This window comes from Podarcis tiliguerta (genome assembly GCF_965153285.1).
Source record: "Podarcis tiliguerta genome assembly, chromosome: 8".
Lineage (NCBI taxonomy): Eukaryota > Metazoa > Chordata > Lepidosauria > Squamata > Lacertidae > Podarcis > Podarcis tiliguerta.
In genome coordinates this window covers 76,476,298-76,493,394 of record NC_139541.1, presented here as the reverse complement: position 1 = coordinate 76,493,394, position 17,097 = coordinate 76,476,298, and the positions used below count along the sequence as shown (strand labels likewise).

The following is a 17,097-nucleotide window of genomic DNA, read 5'->3' as shown; positions in this document are numbered from 1 at the left end:
AAGGCAATCATATATACTCGTGGCTTGCTTTGAGAGGCTAGTTTCTTCCACAAATGAAATTTTATTGTGATAAGCGTCGTCATAGCGCGAAGGAAGGACCTGTACATTGGTTTATTACATTTTTATCCAAAAGATATCAGGGCAGCCTGCAAGTTTCTCTCACTCTCCCCATTTTATCTTCCCAACAACCCTGTTGGGTAGGCTAGGCTGAAAGATAGCGAGGGAGCCGGCATACAGCTTCAGGGTCATGTGGCCAGCATGACTAAGCCGCTTCTGGTGAACCAGAGCAGTGCACGGAAACACCGTTTACCTTCCCGCTGGAGCGGTACCTATTTATCTACTTGCACTTTGTTTTCGAACTGCTAGGTTGGCAGGAACAGGGACCAAGCAACAGGAGCTCACCCTGTCGCGGGGATTCAAACCGCCGACCTTCTGATCGGCAAGTCCTAGGCTCTGTGGTTTAACCCACAGCGCCACCTGCGTCCCATATATACATGTGTGTGTGTATACACACACACACACACACACACACAAATTACTGCTTTCAGCAACAAGTAGTGGAACTGGGCTTGCTCTGTCCTCTCCCTGTGGCTGGTGGAAATAAAAAGACTAGGTTGTTCTCGGGCGACGAGCAGACAGAAGCAAGCGGTGTGGCAAGAGATGGCGGTGAACATTAAAAAATAAATAAATCAGAAACTGCCCAGGCAATGCACTTGAGCAAGTCAGAATTTTATGTTGAATTATTGGATGCTTTGCTTCCAAACTGATAACGCAGTGGGCTGCCCAAGTTTAGCACTACAAAGGGAATTATCAGGGTAACCTGCCATTTTTGTGTATGTCTGGGGGGGTTATTATTAATAATAATAATAATGATACAGCCCTTGCACACCTAGTAGATTATTGCGGTCAGGTTTCTCCTGCAAGTTGCAAAGATCTCAGAAGCCTCTTCTGCAGTAACTTGGAGAAGGACTGTCCCTGTTCTGTGGAACAGCATTCCTTCCAAGATGATAGGTAGTCACTTATCTGCACTTTCCGGAAACAGTCGAAAACATTTTTGCTCTGATAGGCTTTCTCAGATGAATCAATGGGTCTTTGCCACAAGTGTGCACTCGCTGGGGTTTTAGCCCTGCTTTAAATTCGTTATTCTTTGTCGTCAATTATCGCCAGTGCAAATCGTCACGAGAGACGGTGTTTTTAGAAGGCGACTAACGAATCAACTTCAACTATAAGAAAAACCCGAGGTCATAGAAACATATGAAGGCGGAACTGGACTCCACACTAAAAACTATTTTGCCGTGCGATTGTGAAGTGGCAGGATGCAGCGAGCTGGTCCTCAGACCTGACAAGGGCAACACATGAGGAGGTGACAGCTTTGGGACTCAGGAAGGAAAGGAATTTGCAGGGCCCTGGCTGAAAGGCAAAACTGTAGGTTTTCCTTTCCGCCATCCGGCCTGCCTGCCACCTTGTTTGTTGATTGATTTCCCTTCATTAATGTCTCCCGGAGCAGAGACTGCTGTTACTGTGGAGACTGGTTGCCAGAGCAACCAAGAGAAGGATAGAATTAGACCCCCCCCCCAAAAAAATGACAATAGACTGGTCACTGCCGCCTTGGCTACTGTTGCCATGGGAACCTCCAGCCTTGACCTTCTCTCTCTCTCTCCCCTCCAATACCCCAATACTATGATTAGTAGTGAGGGGGGCACTCGGACTGATATGTCAGATCCTGTGCCCCCGCTGGCCCTGAGGGACATCAGCTTTGAATATATTTTCAGAGGGAACAGTTCTTCAGCCCAGCGCAATATCAGAGAAAAAGCTAGCCAGGGCTAGGACACTGCCCAAGTCCCAAGAGACAGAAGTCTGGGCTTGATGTTGGGCGTTTATATGTATGAGAACATTTGGGGTAGTTAAAGAGACAGCTGAAGGTCATCTCAGCTATCCACCCAGTAATTAAAGTGGTTTTGTGGAGATCTTTTCCTCCCCACCACTCGGGAGAATTTCAAGAAGGTGTTTTAAAAGGTACTCAGGAAGTCGGGAGGATGAAAAGAAATGAAGGCCACTCTTCACATAATGTTTTTCAGATGCGAGAGAAAACAGGGCCCTATATTGGTTCAGAAAGGGGTATTTTGAAAGGGAACAGCTTGTGTTGTGTGCAAGGGGAAGCTGCACTAGTAGACAAAACAAAAAAAATAAAAATCATTTTACACAAATTTATCATTATTATTACTACTACTATTACTATTAATTACCGTATTTTTCGCCCTATAGGATGCACTTTTCTCCCTCCAAAAATGAAGGGGAAATGTGTGTGCGTCCTATGGGGCGAATGCAGGCTTCAGGAAGCTCTGTGCAACCCTCGGGAGCCCGGTGCGAAGCTGCGCCGGGCTCCCGAGGGTTGCACAGAGCTACCTGCACTCCCGGGCTCCGCACAGCTCCGCGCAACCCTCCGGAGTCCGGTGCGAAGCCGCGCCGGGCTCCCGAAGGTTGCGCAGAGCTGCCTGCATTCCGAAGCCTGGGGCTCGCTGAAGAGCGCGCCTGAGCTTCACGCAGCTCTCCGCAAGCCTGGGGAAACTGGCGCAGCTCCCTAGACTTCCGGATAGCAGGCTGTTCTGGGGGCTGGGGTCGGGGGAAGATCGGGCTTCCCCCGCGCCAGCCCCGTGCCTGGGGGGAGAAATTTTTTTTTTCCCTTTATTCCCCCCCCCAAAAAACAACTAGGTGCGTTCTATGGGGCGGTGCGTCCTATGGGGCGAAAAATACGGTACCCGCCCTTCACCAGAAGGTTTCAGGCTTGCAACAATTTGAAATTGAGAATTAAAAACATTTTGCAGCCGCAGGAATAGGGGAGTCCTAAAAGGACCTGCTCTCCTTTGCCCCTTGTTATATTTGCAATATATATATATATTGTGCTGTGAACAAAAGCTTCTGCCCTGGAAGCCCAAGAGGTTGGAGCAGTTTCCAGAACTGCACTCCTTTTGAGTACTGGTTCAGATTTACAGCGCAATCTTAATACATGTCTTTGTTTAACTGCTGAGTGAAATGGGAACTACACGCAAGGAATTGTCCATGGGAATTCTCCCCCCCCCCCCTTTTCCTTTTGGACTGATTCCTATTAAGCATGGAGAATGTCGTGTTAGGCCTGGATTCCCCCGTAAGCCGAAGGGAAGGCCAGCAGGATTCTATTATCCTGCTCCTAAGGATGCACAGATTGTCTTTCTGATTCACAGAAAAGGAGCATGTAATCCAAGCAGGGCCAAGCAGGTGATCCCAAAAAATTCACAGAGAGGTCATAGTGGGGATTGCCACACCTGGAAGCAGGCATTGAGGAGTTTTCCCGTCTCTGAATAAAGAGGTTCTGGGCTTTAGCTATCAAGACGAACAAGAGCAAAACTTGGGACAGAGTAGCTAAGCAGACACGATCAAAACACAAAGACCCGTATCTGCCAACTTCAGGGCTGGGTGCCAATGCCTTTTGCAGCTAAAACAGCACCACCCACCCGTGAGAGGAAGGCAGCAGCAAGCCCAGGAAAACCCCCGTGGTTTACAGAAGCGCATAAACATTGTTAGAAGGGGGGGGGGGACTTAAAAACAGCCCGATGATGACTGAGCATGCTCGGTGACCGTGGACGGATGAATGACAGTTGCGGGAGGGAACTGGGTGTCAGCCCAGCCATATAGTTGACGAGCTTGTCTCTCTCACTTGGAAGAAGGTCATTGTGGAGCCCGCGTGGATGGTGCCATATTCAATGTTGGTCTGGTCAGCCAAGTCGTCCGCCGACTCAATGGGCACCTCCATCCTCTGCACGGTGAGGAAAGCAGCAAGGTTGGCCGTGTAAGAGGAGATGATGATCAAGGTGAATGCCCACCTGCAGCAACAAAAACAAAATTCACACGCAATTTTCAGTACCAAAAAACAAAAGCCATGGGGGGGGGGCAATGTATGCATTTCTATGCGTTTCATTTATAGCTCATCCCCCCCCCAAAAAACAGCATCCATTTTATCCTCACAACAGCCCTGTGGAGTAGGTTGGGCTAAGAGAAAGTGAGAGGCCCAAGGTCACCCAGTGAGCTTGGTGGCTGAGTGTGGATTTGAACCCTCCTCTCGCAGGTCATAGGGACGCGGGTGGCGCTGTGGGTTAAACCACAGAGCCTAGGACTTGCCGATCAGAAGGTCAGCGGTTCAAATCCCCGCGACGGGGTGAGTTCCCATTGCTCGGTCCCTGCTCCTGCCAACCTAGCAGTTTGAAAGCACGTCAAAGTGCAAGTAGATAAATAGGTACTGCTCAGGCGGGAAGGTAAAGGGCGTTTCCATGCACTGCTCTGGTTTGCCAGAAGCAGCTTAGTCATGCTGGCCACATGACCCGGAAGCTGTACGTCGGCTCCCTTGGCCAATAAAGCGAGATGAGTGCCGCAACCCCAGAGTCGGTCACGACTGGACCTAATGGTCAGGGGTCCCTTTACCTTTTTACTCCCAGGTCATAGTGCTGCCATCTAACCACTACGCCACACTGGCTCTCGGGGAAGGGCATTCTGGGCATGCATAAAAGTGCCTCTCCACTTATCCTGCAGAAGCAGAGGAAAACTTCCTAGCTAATGAGATCCCTTCGGGTTTCAAGATCTAATGCCGCGACGCTTCCAGGCTGCAGCTATTTTCGGATGGCATCTAATCACAGGCAAACTCAGGTTGCATATTTATGCAGCAGATTGGGAGGGCTTCCCCGAAAGACTGGACTTCTTTGCAATAAGGAAAGCGATAGGGTGTTGCTTTGGTGTAACATCGCCGAGGCTCCTTACCAGCAAATCAGAATTCACATTGCCACCATCAGTCAGAAGCTCACAGGGCCCAAATCCTTCTGAGGAGAGGGTGGTAGCAACCCTTTGCGATACCAGTTAACTTTACAAATATCCAGGTTGAGAACAAAGGAGCAAGCAAACTCCCAAATGGGTAAAGCTACCCTTTAAAGGAAAAAAAAGCCACTTCTTGCCTGCCAGACAGTTTTTTTAAAAAAAACCTTGATCGTCTTTCTCCTTCTCTGGCTGCATGCCAACTGCTAAAATATTTCTCCCCAGTCCTCAGCAAAACAGATGGGAGTATCCCTAGTAGCTAGCAGATACCAGCCATTAAAATTCATCAACACTCACCTAAGCATTGATGCTTATTTAAGTCCTCAACAATACCCACTGAAGATATGCTGTTAGCCTTTAGCCTAGAGAGAAGGTTGTGTCCTCATTTGACACAAACCAACATTATTCTTGTTAATTTAACATGTCCTAGTCACAAACACTGAGGTGAAAAGGTCTGTTCCATTACGTTGCTCAGATTAAGACTTTTTAGTAAATTCTGTTTTATATCTTTGTAGAGTAGGCTAAGCAACATCTGGGTAAGGTGCTGAAAAGGGTTGAGTGGGCCCAAACATGGATTTAGATTACAAATCCACACTGCCAATTGGCTAAAGAATTTCTAGAATTCTAGAATCTGCTTTTTAAACAATGGACCAATTAACATTAGATATCATCCAAACTCTGATGTAAGACACTGAATGAAGTGCGACCCCCTACAATTCGGTAAACACAAACGGCAGTTTCGCTTTCAGAAGGAATTGCCTCCTTTATTTTTTTTTTCATTCTCTGTTGCAGTAACATGCAAAAACCAAATCAGCCTTCACAGATAAACAGATGTGCCCTTCAAATGTTGTCGTCACCAAAAATGCCCCCCCCCCCCCAATTAATCAACTAAAACTTAGTAGATTAATCAAAACTTAACCACTATCCCATTTTAAAAATCCAAATTCCTAGGAGCCACCACCAAATGTTTAAGAGGCACCTGGGGGAAAAAAATATTTAATATGTTTCAGTTGTTTAAACGGCAGCAGAATGCTACTAGGCAGCTGGGAGGTGAGGTGGTGTCTGGAATTTTCCAGATTTGAATATGATGTTAGGATATTTCCGTTCCACCTTAAAAGGGTGCAGAATGTTTGTGTCACAGCCTGCGTATTTCCTGTTTCACAGGATGTTTATGTTGTGTCTTTGCTTTCTCTCTCTCTGTGCCGGAACACTGAAGCAGGCAGTCATGTTTTTCTTTGTTCTGACCAACGCTGAATAAACTTGTAAATATGCTCTCCTGCATGCATCTTTCGCTGTGCATTATCTGCTGATAGAGCGTGCATCGGCTCTGGAATGTGGCAGGCTATTTCTGGAGCTCGTGTCGCTAATTGCTGATACTGCGTGTCTATGGGAGATTGATGGACGTCCGGAGACGACGTGGAGTCATGATGGACTTTGTCACCCTGGCAGTATCCCAACATATACCCCATAGCTGGTCACCCCTCCTGCTACGGACCCCAACTCCACAGAGGCCACTTTCTCCAAACCTGTCAGGCACATGCCCCACAGATGCTCACCAGACCCCACTGACACAGCGGGTAGAGAGGGCCCGAGGCATGATCTCTGACCCCTGTTGCATGAAGCCGCCAACTGGGAACCAGAGGCTGTTGCCAAGCGTGTACTGGTTTTCCAATATGTTGTGCCGCTCACGCAGGCAAGGATGGGGGTTGTACCATTCATAAGGGCTCAGCCTGTGAAAAGAAAAGAAAATAAGAGAGAAAAGAGAGGAGAGGAGCTGGCTTACTTCTATGTAAACATATTTAGGCTCAGGGTTTTGGGGGTAGTCTCTGCACCTTCACTAAACTACCAATTTAATTACAGGAAGGCATGAAAGATGAACCAGTTTCAAAGTGACATTTCAGATCTCGCCCTAAATGGCTGCAGCCACGAACATCCATCACAGGATTTGAGCAGTGACATTTCCCACAATCTGCTGCAGCAAAGAACACAAGAACTGCCTTAAAGACGGCACACGGCTTTTAGTCCGTTTAGCCCAGTGCAAACCGCTCTGTCTTGCAGCAGGCCTCTGTGCTACAGATCTTTGACATCGTCAGCTTCCTGATCCCTTTTTTGACCTGAAGTTGCTGCCAGGGACTGAACCTGGAGTCTACTGCATGTAGATTAGGCACTCTTCCACTACGGTCCTTTCCCCAAGCATAACATGTGGAAGAAACCTAGCCTGGGATGGCTAGCAGGCAGCCTCTGAATCAGATGCAACACTCAAAGCAATTTCATCCGGTCCCTGGCAGCCCTCCCCAATTTTATTTGGAATATGGTGGAAGAAATGTTGTAAGAAACTGAAATATTACATACTTCAAGGTGACTCCTCTGCCTTGCTCTTTCTGTGCAATGTGTATGTGTGAATGTACATATCTGCACACACCATTATGTCTGAGTACCTGCTGACAGGCGGTCGTGACTTTATGCAGAGCTCAATTTGTGTGACTAAATCTACCTCCCCCGAGAAAGAATACAGACGCCTGACCACCTCGGCTTCAGGGTGCATTGCAACACACAATGCAACAAGGATGTTTGGTTAGGTTCTTAAAAGCCCATAAGCAAAAATGGTCAGACGCTAATTTATATGTGTGGATGCAGTTTCAGAATTTAAATGCAACAGAATGCAAGCCAACTAATTTCCCAACCAAATCCCCACTTCCAAAAAATACTCAGTTAATTTGCACCACATCCCAGATCACCCCAAACTTCTTTCGCTCAGTTATCCCCCGTTAATCTCCTGCTCCAACCCAATTCACTTTCCCTTCAGTTACACAATTCAACACCCCCAGATAGACTCTTTAGAGAGTAATTTCAAGTTATTCTCTCAAATTAATATCCCAGTAACACGGAGAACACACAAACCTCAAACTTCTACTGGATTCATTACCCACCTAGAAATACTAGGGGCACTTAGATTTTTTTTGTGGGGGACGCCACAGCAGCAGAGCTGGGGGGGGGCACACTGGGTGCCACTCACCCAGGGGGTGGCAGTTATCACAGGGCCTGCAACGTGCCCAAGCCATACATCTCTCCTTTTCGGTGTATGTGGGGCTCGCGTCTGCCACGCACCTCCCCCCAGCCGCCCTGCAGGCTCCGCCCAGAATGACCTGCCCAGCTCGCCCCGCCCCCATGGATGGCTCAGCCCGGGCGCCCAAGCAGCCAGCTACACCACTGGGAGGCCGTGCCCCATAGGCCCATCCCTAGTAGTGCCTGAGTATGGCTCCAGGATAGAGGGCACTAACCTGGCAGCTAGGAAGAGGACGCAGCTGACAGCGAGATAAGCCAGGAGCATGAAAAGCCAAACAGCCGGCGAGAAAGGATCCAGGAAGGAGAAATACCCTGGTTTGCGTCCCTGTAAAAAAAAGAAGTAGCAGGAGCACTGAATCACCATTAATATCAATAATTTGTTTTATTTGTACCTCACCCATCTGACTGGATTGCCCTAGCCCATGGGTAGGCAAACTAAGGCCCAGGGCCCAGATCCGGCCCAATCACCTAAATCTGGCCTGCAGACGGTCCGGGAATCAGCATTTTTACATGAGTAGAATGTGCCCTTTTATTTAAAATCCATTTCTGGGTTATTTGTGGGGCCTGCCTGGTGTTTTTACATGAGTAGAATGTGTGCTTTTATTTAAAATGCAGCTCTGGGTTATTTGTGGGGCAGAGGAATTCATTCATTCCCCCCCCCCCAAAAAAAAAATATAGCCCGGCCCCCCACAAGGTCTGAGGGACAGTGGAGCGGCCCCCTGCTGAAAAAGTTTGCTGAGCCCTGCGGGCCTAGCCACTCTGGGTGGCTTCCAACAAATATTCCCTATATCCCTATATTCAGCCCAGCCTAAACCTTGCCTATCCACAGTGGTGGCTGGTGTGCATTGCGACTGGTAGGGCAGAACATAGGGAGAACAACAGCAGGTGGCGCCAGAGCCAATGACAGAGCCACTTCTAGTTTTCTCCCCATCTTCCTCCCTGCTGCTGCTGCTGCTGCGTTCTACAGGGGCAACGCTGAGACTAAGGGGAAGGAAGCTGACAACCAGCACCATCTCTGACTGGTTGCAAGAAAAGAGGCAGGTAGGTAGGTCAGGGCTGGCTGGAGGAAGACGAAGGTTGGTGTGTCAACGTGCCCCAATGGACTAGCCTAAACTTTGCCTATCCCTAAGGTAGGAAGTGAGAGCTGGACCATAAAGAAGGCTGATCTCCAAAGAATTGATGCTTTTGAATTATAGTGCTGGAGGAGACTCTTTGAGAGTCCCATGGACTGCAAGATCAAACCTCTCCATTCTGAAGGAAATCAGCCCTGAGTGCTCACTGGCAGGACAGATCCTGAAGCTGAGGCTCCAAGAGTTTGGCCACCTCATGAGAAGAGAAGACTCCCTGGAAAAGACCCTTTTGTAGGGAAAGATGGAGGGCACAAGGAGAAGGGGACGACAGAGGACGAGATGGCTGGATAGTGTTATTGAAGCTACCAGCATGAGTTTGACCAAACTGCGGGAGGCAGTGGAAGACAGGAGTGCCTGGCATTCTCTGGTCCAGGGGGTCACGAAGAGTCGGACACAACTAAACGACTAAACAACAACAAGGTAGGAAGACTGGGCTGTTTCATGTGGGCCAGCAAACTGCCGTGGTGCATTCCAATTAAAAGCTGCCTCCACGGAAGCAGAGCCAGCATTGCTTGCAGTGCTCCTGAAAGCAGACTTAACGGGTCAACTCTGCTAACTGCAGAGATAATGGAGCTACACAATTAGCTTTAATGCCGTTCTCTTCGCTCTAATGCGCCTTGAAGGAAACCGGCTTGTTGTTGTCATTATATCGGGGATTCTGGAGGCTGTTTCAGAGGTTGTTGACTCAGGGCTGGTACCTTGGTTTCTGCTGATTCATGACAAACCCGGGGCAATTGCAGCTACGCTCCCTTGCTCCATTTAAAGGTCTTTCGCAAATAACAGGGTATTTGTTAGGATAATGTTCCTCTAATGAGCTCAAGGCAGAGGACGTGGCTTCGCTCCTCACTCCCCGTTTTATTCTCACAATGGCCTTGTGAGGCCGAGAGATACTGGCCAACCTGAAGTCACTCAATGAATTTCAAGGCTGAAATGAGGGATTGGAACAAGGGTATCGTTGGTGCAATTCCAGCACCGTTGCTTATATTAGCCCCGCTGCACACTTTGCGGTCCATCAAGCTGAATGCAGCCAAGGAGACCTTGTTTTGACAACCTTGCAATGTGATAAAAGTTGTCGTTTTTGCTGCCTTCCCAAACTGAAGACAGGAGAGAAGAGTCGTGGGATGGTGTGAAACCACAGCACAACTTTGCACCATTATCAGAATGGAGGAGAAGATGGAGCGTTCCTTTAACCAGAGTTTCCCATGATAAAGAACTGCTTTAAGAAGGCTGAAGAACATCACCCACAGGGGTCAAAACTCCCACCTATAATTGTGAGGCTGTCTAAAGTCTCAGAGTAGGTACAGTGGTACCCTGGTTCTCAAACTTAATCCATTCCAAAACCAAAGCGTTCCAAAACCAAGGCGCGCTTTCCCAGAGAAAGTAATGCAAAACGGATTAATCTGTTCCAGACACAACCCCTAAAACAGCAATTTAACATGAATTTCACTCTCTAACGAGACCACTGATCCATAAAATGAAAGCAATAAACAATGTACTGCAGTCACACAGTCAATCAATCAGTAGCTGAACTGGGTTTCCACACAGTCACAAAAACAAAAAACAAAGAGCTGCAAAAACAAAAACATAAAGGATAAATGGCAAAAACAGACAAACCTCAGCATAAGACTCTAACGGAGCACATCCGGCTTCCGAAAACACTTCGCAAACCAGAACGCTTACTTCCAGGTTTGCAGTGTTTGGGTTCCAAGTTGTTTGAGTACCAAGGTGGTTTGACAACCAAGGTACCACTGTACTGGGTTGTGTGTGAAATGAAACTCAACAGCCACCCTGTTCTGCCCTTAGGTTCACCGGCCCATTTGCTCAACTCTCAGCTGTGGCCCCCCTCCTCCCAGTCCCACAAGACAAAAGCGCACATACCATGTGAACCCGGTACAAGATGCTGATCCCCAGGGTCATAAAAGGCTTGGAGAAGTCGATGACCTTCTCCCGCTCGGCCGTGATGGTGAACGCAGCCACGGCCAGGTCAGCTTTCTGCGGAGCAAAGCACAGTGACCCCTGCCTGTCACTCAGAGAATTGCATGGCCCAACCCACCGCCATGCGCCCTCTTCTGGGTGGGAGCAGGAGCAAAGTTGCGGTGCCTTCTCTTCCTCTTCCCCCTCCACCCGCCAGCCATTCTAACTGCTCAGAGCAAGGGAAAGATCACTTTGGCAACGACACTTTGCAAGCAGGAAAGGAGGTGGCAGGGAACAGCATGTCAGAGATCCAGAAAGGCCAAGCTGGTGGTCAGGGAGGGTGGGGAGAGAGGGGCACTGAATTTCACAGGCTGATTTGTGGCAGCAAGCTTCCGGCAACTTGCTCATGCAGTGAAAAATCAGGGTGATTTTGCACATTTATTTCATACCGAGGTTTCCAACCACGTGGTTAGAAAAAGAATTCCCACGCTGAATGCACATTTAATGTATAAATATGTCCCCCAGTAATTGGTTTCTCCAACTTAGTGTTTTTGGACTACAGTTCCCATCATCCCTGACCACTAGTCCTGCTAGCTAGGTATGATGGGAGTCGTGGTCCAAAAACAGCTACAGACCCAAGTTTGGAGAAACGCTGCTCTCATATATGGGGGGCCAATGTGATGCTCTCTAAATGTTGCCAGACTACAACTCCCATCAGCCCAGACCTTCAAAGCTGAAGCTGATGGGCCCTGGAGTCTAGCAACAACTGGGAGGACCCACATTAGCTATCCCTGCCCTTGTGGACTGGTGGGAGCAAACACTCAACTAGCAGCCAGAGGTCTCAGAATCACCCTCAGTTGGAGACTCCAGAACCACAACTGATAGCAGTTCTTTCCATAGTGCATTATTGTCCATTCTAATCGCACAATCTTTTGTAGCCCCGGAAAAAGAATGAAGTACCCGTTGCTCATTCATTATCTCCACAAATAAGACCGGGCCTGTGCCTGGGGGCTTGTCCACACTTCTGCTTGTCATGTGCTTTGAAAGCACTGAGAGGTTCCTGCCACCCCCGTCTCACTCCTTTCCCAGGGATAAACCCGCTCTTTAGCTGTAAATCGGAACAAACAGCAATCCCCAGAAAACCCGGTTGCAGTTTGCTCCAATTCAGCGCTAAAGAGTTGTTTTCTCTGAAGGAAAGCTGTGGGAAAGCCCTCGGTCAACCCATGCAGCAATGTGAGGTGACAGAGAGGTTTTACAGCTTCAGACGTCAGTTGCGGGGATGCCATTCCTGAGCACTCTTTCATGCGAACAAACAGAACAAAGCCCTCCCTGCAAGAAAAAAGCTAGGAAAATATTTTTGCCGAGCCCAGTTCCTGTGATGCTAGCTTTCTACTTGCAGGGAGCAAGTCCAGGAACGCAGGTGCATTAAAAAAATCTGATCCCCTGCCACCTATCACATTTTGCTCTGTGTCTAGACAGGCCTTCATCTGACAGCAAAGAACCAAAGAAGCAGCACTAGGGCCTGAGCTTTCGGAGGAACCGGAAAGACAGTGATAGGGCAGTCATGGTGCCCTGCAGAAAAAGGGCATGCTGTACATGCTCACATGCGCTTGTCCTCTCTCACCAGCCCACACTTTTGTGCTTTTGGTTCTGACAGAAGATTCCCTGTCAGATGAAATACCGTATTTTTCGTCCTATAGGGCGCACCAGCCCATAGGACGCACCTCGGTTTTTTGGGGGGGGGGGGAATGAATTAAAAATTTTTATTTCCCTCCCCCCAGCTGCGGCTGCCGCCCCAAGCCTTGCAGACACCCGCCAGAAGCAAGGGGAGCCCTCCGGAGGGCACCCCGTGCTTTGGGCGGCAGGGTGCCGCCCCAAGCCTCGCGCGCTCGGCGGGACCTCCCGTCGGGCGCGCAAGGCTTGCGGACACTCGCCCGAAGCACGGGGAGTCCTCCGGAAGGCTCCCCGTGCTTCAGGCGGCAGGCTGCCGCCCCAAGCCTCGCACGATCGGCGGGACCTCCCATCGGGCGCGCAAGGCTTGCGGACACTCGCCCGAAGCACGGGGAGTCCTCCGGAGGGCTCCCCGTGCTTCAGGCGGCAGGCTGCCGCCCCAAGCCTCGCACGATCGGCGGGACCTCCCATCGGGCGCGCAAGGCTTGCGGACACTCGCCCGAAGCACGGGGAGTCCTCCGGAGGGCTCCCCGTGCTTCGGGCGGCAGGCTGCTGCCCGCAAGCCTTGTGAGCCCATGGGAACTCCCGCAGGGCTTGCGGATAGCTTCCGGAAGCCTGGAGAGCAAGAGGGGTCGGTGCGCACCGATGCCTCTCGCTCTCCAGGCTTCAGCGAAAGCCTGCATTCGCCCCATAGGATGCACACACATTTCCCCTTCATTTTTGGAGGGGAAAAAGTGTGTCCTATGGGGTGAAAAATACGGTACTACCGAGAGATAAGGGGGTTGTGGGTCTTCAGGAAAAGGTCTGGAGAAGGAGACCCCATTGGGTTCCATCCCAAGGAGCCGTACCCTATTAATGAGCTCTCCCACCATGCCAGTCCAAGATCCATTTGGCTCGGGAGCCCCATAGAGCCCGTCCTCCACCAGCTTAATCTGGAAGCGAAATTTAAGGATGTCGGCGAGTTCGTGTAGCATGTCTACGCAGAAGCCCTCGTACTGCTCTGTGCCGGACAGCTCCTGGAAGTTTGCACGGCGCATCACATAGGGGTTTTCCTGTAAGAGGGGACAGGGAGACCGTGAGTAACAGCCCCTTGCGTTAGGGAATAAGTTCCAGAAGGAAGTTTGCAAGGAGGTTTCACCAAGGCCTTGTTCCGTTTCATACCCTCCGACATTCCTCAGGTGAGAAATAAGGACATTTCTCACTCCTCGCAACTGACTCAACTGATGGCAGGCTGTGTCCAACCCCAGGAGGGGGTGGAGGGCTGGGTGAGGGCAGACCGAGGTTGTGGGCAATGCCCCTTTTCGCCCTCCACTGCGGGCCACCGGCACATCTTGTGGCAGTGAATTCCTCAGGTTAATCATGTGGCGTATTCCGAAACTTTTGTCAGTCTACATCTACAGCTAAGTCAGAATAGCCCTCTACAGAGGAGAGAAATGTTGGCTGATTTCTTTTCAGGAGGAGGAGAGGGGGAAACTTCCCAGGTTGGTGAAGCAGTCGCCTTCCCCTGCCTTCTTCAAACGAAACATAACAAAGCCCCGCTCTCACATTCTCCACAAAGCACTTTATTCTCCTCCCACAAGGCACTGGGGCCGCACTACATGTTGATCGCAGCCATAGCTCTGTCTCAGCGCCTTCTGTGAGGAGGAGAATGGCAGCCAGACACCCTGAGGAGCTCTACACAGCAAGGAAGCGCTTGTTAAAAAACGAAAAGAAAGATAATAAAAGGGAGGCATTCACCTCCCCCCACAAAAAACCTCTACTCAGCGCCAAACTGCACTAGTTCAGATCACACCAATCCTGAATCCATCGGCTTACACTCAATTACTATGAGTTCCAGTGTAATAATGTTTTGATCATGTCTTCTCCTTAGACCAAGGGCTCCTTAGACCAAGGGCTGTGGGCTCCATCAGCCCTGACCACAGGCCATGCTGGCTGGGGCTGATGGGAGTTGTAGTCCAATGGCATCTGGAAGGTGCCCCATGGGCTCCTCTTGCCGCAGACCAGGTGTACAGGAGAACAGGTCCTTTAGACCTTTAATCCCAACCTCGCAAGAATTGGGACCAATCAAGCCAAAATGGCGCTCAACGGAGCTGGCCAATGCACAGTGCCTTCACAGTGTTGTTGGACTACAACTCCCATCAGTTAGCATGCAGAATAGATGTGGGTGATGGGAGCTGGAGTCCAGCAGAAAACCACACTGGCAATGCACCATGAGCCGTGTAGGGCAGCCCACAAGGGACTCCATACTCCTCCTGTTTTGGTTCCGGCTTGAGACTGCTGCACCGAAGGGGTGTATTATGTGTAAAAGGTAAAGGTAAAGGGACTCCTGACCATTAGGTCCAGTCATGGCCGACTCTGCGGTTGCGGCGCTCATCTCGCTTTATTGGCCGAGGGAGCCGGCATACAGCTTCCGGGTCATGGGGCCAGCATTATTAAGCCACTTCTGGCGAACTAAAGCAGCGCACAGAAACGCCGTTTACCTTCCCACTGGAGCGGTACCTATTTATCTACTTGCACTTTGATGTGCTTTCGAACTGCTAGGTTGGCAGGAGCAGGGACCGAGCAACAGGAGCTCACCCCGTCACGGGAATTCGAACCACCAACCTTCTGATCGGCAAGTCCTAGGCTCTGTGGTTTAACCCACAGCGCCACCCGCGTCCCATATTATGTGTGTGACTACAATATATGGCATGCAGGGTTGCCGGGATTAAAGCTGGAGCAGACCGACAGTTCATTAGGCTCCCTGTCATCGCGCTGCTCTATGCCTTCTGATCAGTGAGCTGTGCCAGGGCAGCTTTGATAGCCGTGCCAAAGTGGAGGAATCTCAGCAGGGGTTGCGCTCCTCCCTCTTGCGTGACAGAGTTTGCGAAAATTCACTCCCCAACACAAGTTGAGGAGCTCAGCGCTCTGGATCTGGTCACCGGTGGCCCACATACAAACTCACCGTCTGTCAAGCCTAGAAGACTCTCAACCTGAATTTGATATTAAAGGCCAAGGGACCCCACACTCCCCTCCCTTAACAAAGCCCAGCAAAGGGGGTCAGTGAGCTTACTAAGATGGTGGTGACCGTCAGATTCTTGTTGGCAAGGCTCTCTGAGATGTTGATGTCCAGCGTTGTGGCGTTCATGGCAAGAGTCCTGTTGGAGTACCACACCCCGATCTGCAAATAAGGAAAAGCATGTTAGAAGGTCTCACTAGAAGAGGTAAGGGGAACCTTTTCCAGCTCAAGGCTGCATTCCTTTCTGTGCTGGGCCCGGGGGTAAACCCAAGCAACGCGGTCCAGGTCCAGTTCCGAATCCAAGGATTCCGCAGGAGTCAGTCCAACATGGCCAAAGCAAGTCACAAGGCAGGAAACCAGGCTAGGTCAGGCACAGGGTCTCAGGCAGGTTCCAGCAGCAATGTTGGTCCCACAACCTGGGGCGGGGTCCAGCAGCCTTTAACTCTGACGGGGTAACGGCTGGTCCTGATCCCCCGGTGACTCACCTCCCTGTCTCGCCCAAAGGCGAGCACTCCTCCTGCAAGTACTCAGGTCTCTCCTCTCAGACCTGTGTCTCTGCAGCTCGGGAGATGTCAGCGGGTTACTAGACCCAGAGGCCACCTCAGCCTCTCCTGACCCAACTGGTAGTGGAGCAGCTGTACGTGATGGCCCACCAGAGGGTAACGAGGTAATCCCCGCATCTGGAGCCAGGGCAGGCTCAGGCCCCTGACTCGGCCCAGCTAGGGCTTGTTGCAGGGGAACCTGTGCAGACTGGGGCTCTTCAGAATCAGGCCCCAGACTCGGTTCAGATGCCGCCTAAGGCAGACGATCCGGTGCGGACTGAGACTCCTCCGGTTCCAAGTCAGAGTCCAAGTCCCAGGCCATCACACCTTCTGGGAAACTTCCCAGAGATGCTAGGGGGCGGGGCTAGAAGGACAGGTGGGCGGAGCAATGAATGCACAGCCATACTTCCCTTGTCCTCAGTTCAGGCGCATAAGAAACATTACTGGGGTTCAAGCACACATTCCAGCCAGGCAAAAAACAACCAAGGAGGGTGTGGCCTGAGGAAAGGGGGTGTAGCCTGAAGAGAATTCAAAGGGCCATGCCAAGTGGAAGGCTGCATTCGGCCCCCAGGCCCCCAACCCACCCCTAAGCGGGACTGTTTTATCAGCAGTGTTTGAAATTAGCTAGGCGCCAGGCGCGTTTTGTGACTGGCAAAAGTTTGATCGCAACCGCGTGGAGATCTCCGGGTGCCAGGCTGGCGACTGGGAAAAGCAAAACGTCACTTCGAGAAGGATCTGAAATATCTCCCTTGAAGCTTATAATAATAATTGTAATAATAATAATAATAATAGTAATAATTTATTATTTATACCCCGTCCATCTGGCTGGGCTTCCCCAGCCACTCTGGGCAGCTTCCAAAAAAATATTAAAATACTGTAATACATCAAACATTAAAAGCTTCCCTAAACAGGGCTGCCTTCAGATGTCTTCTAAAAG

The 17,097-nt window shown here is 50.3% G+C and overlaps 1 protein-coding gene across 1 annotated transcript in view; it reads right to left on the bottom strand.

The window, feature by feature from the left end:
* Positions 1 to 17,097, bottom strand: part of GRIK5 (glutamate ionotropic receptor kainate type subunit 5) — a 95,692-nt gene that overhangs the window by 10,112 nt on the left and 68,483 nt on the right. Inside the window, exons 11-16 of the mRNA XM_083454885.1 lie at positions 15,673 to 15,780; positions 13,469 to 13,672; positions 10,914 to 11,027; positions 8,121 to 8,230; positions 6,396 to 6,569; positions 3,695 to 3,860 (exon numbers count right to left, since the gene is read on the bottom strand). Coding sequence (XP_083311011.1) covers positions 3,695 to 3,860; positions 6,396 to 6,569; positions 8,121 to 8,230; positions 10,914 to 11,027; positions 13,469 to 13,672; positions 15,673 to 15,780 — 876 coding nt within the window. The remainder of the gene's footprint in view (positions 1 to 3,694; positions 3,861 to 6,395; positions 6,570 to 8,120; positions 8,231 to 10,913; positions 11,028 to 13,468; positions 13,673 to 15,672; positions 15,781 to 17,097) is intronic.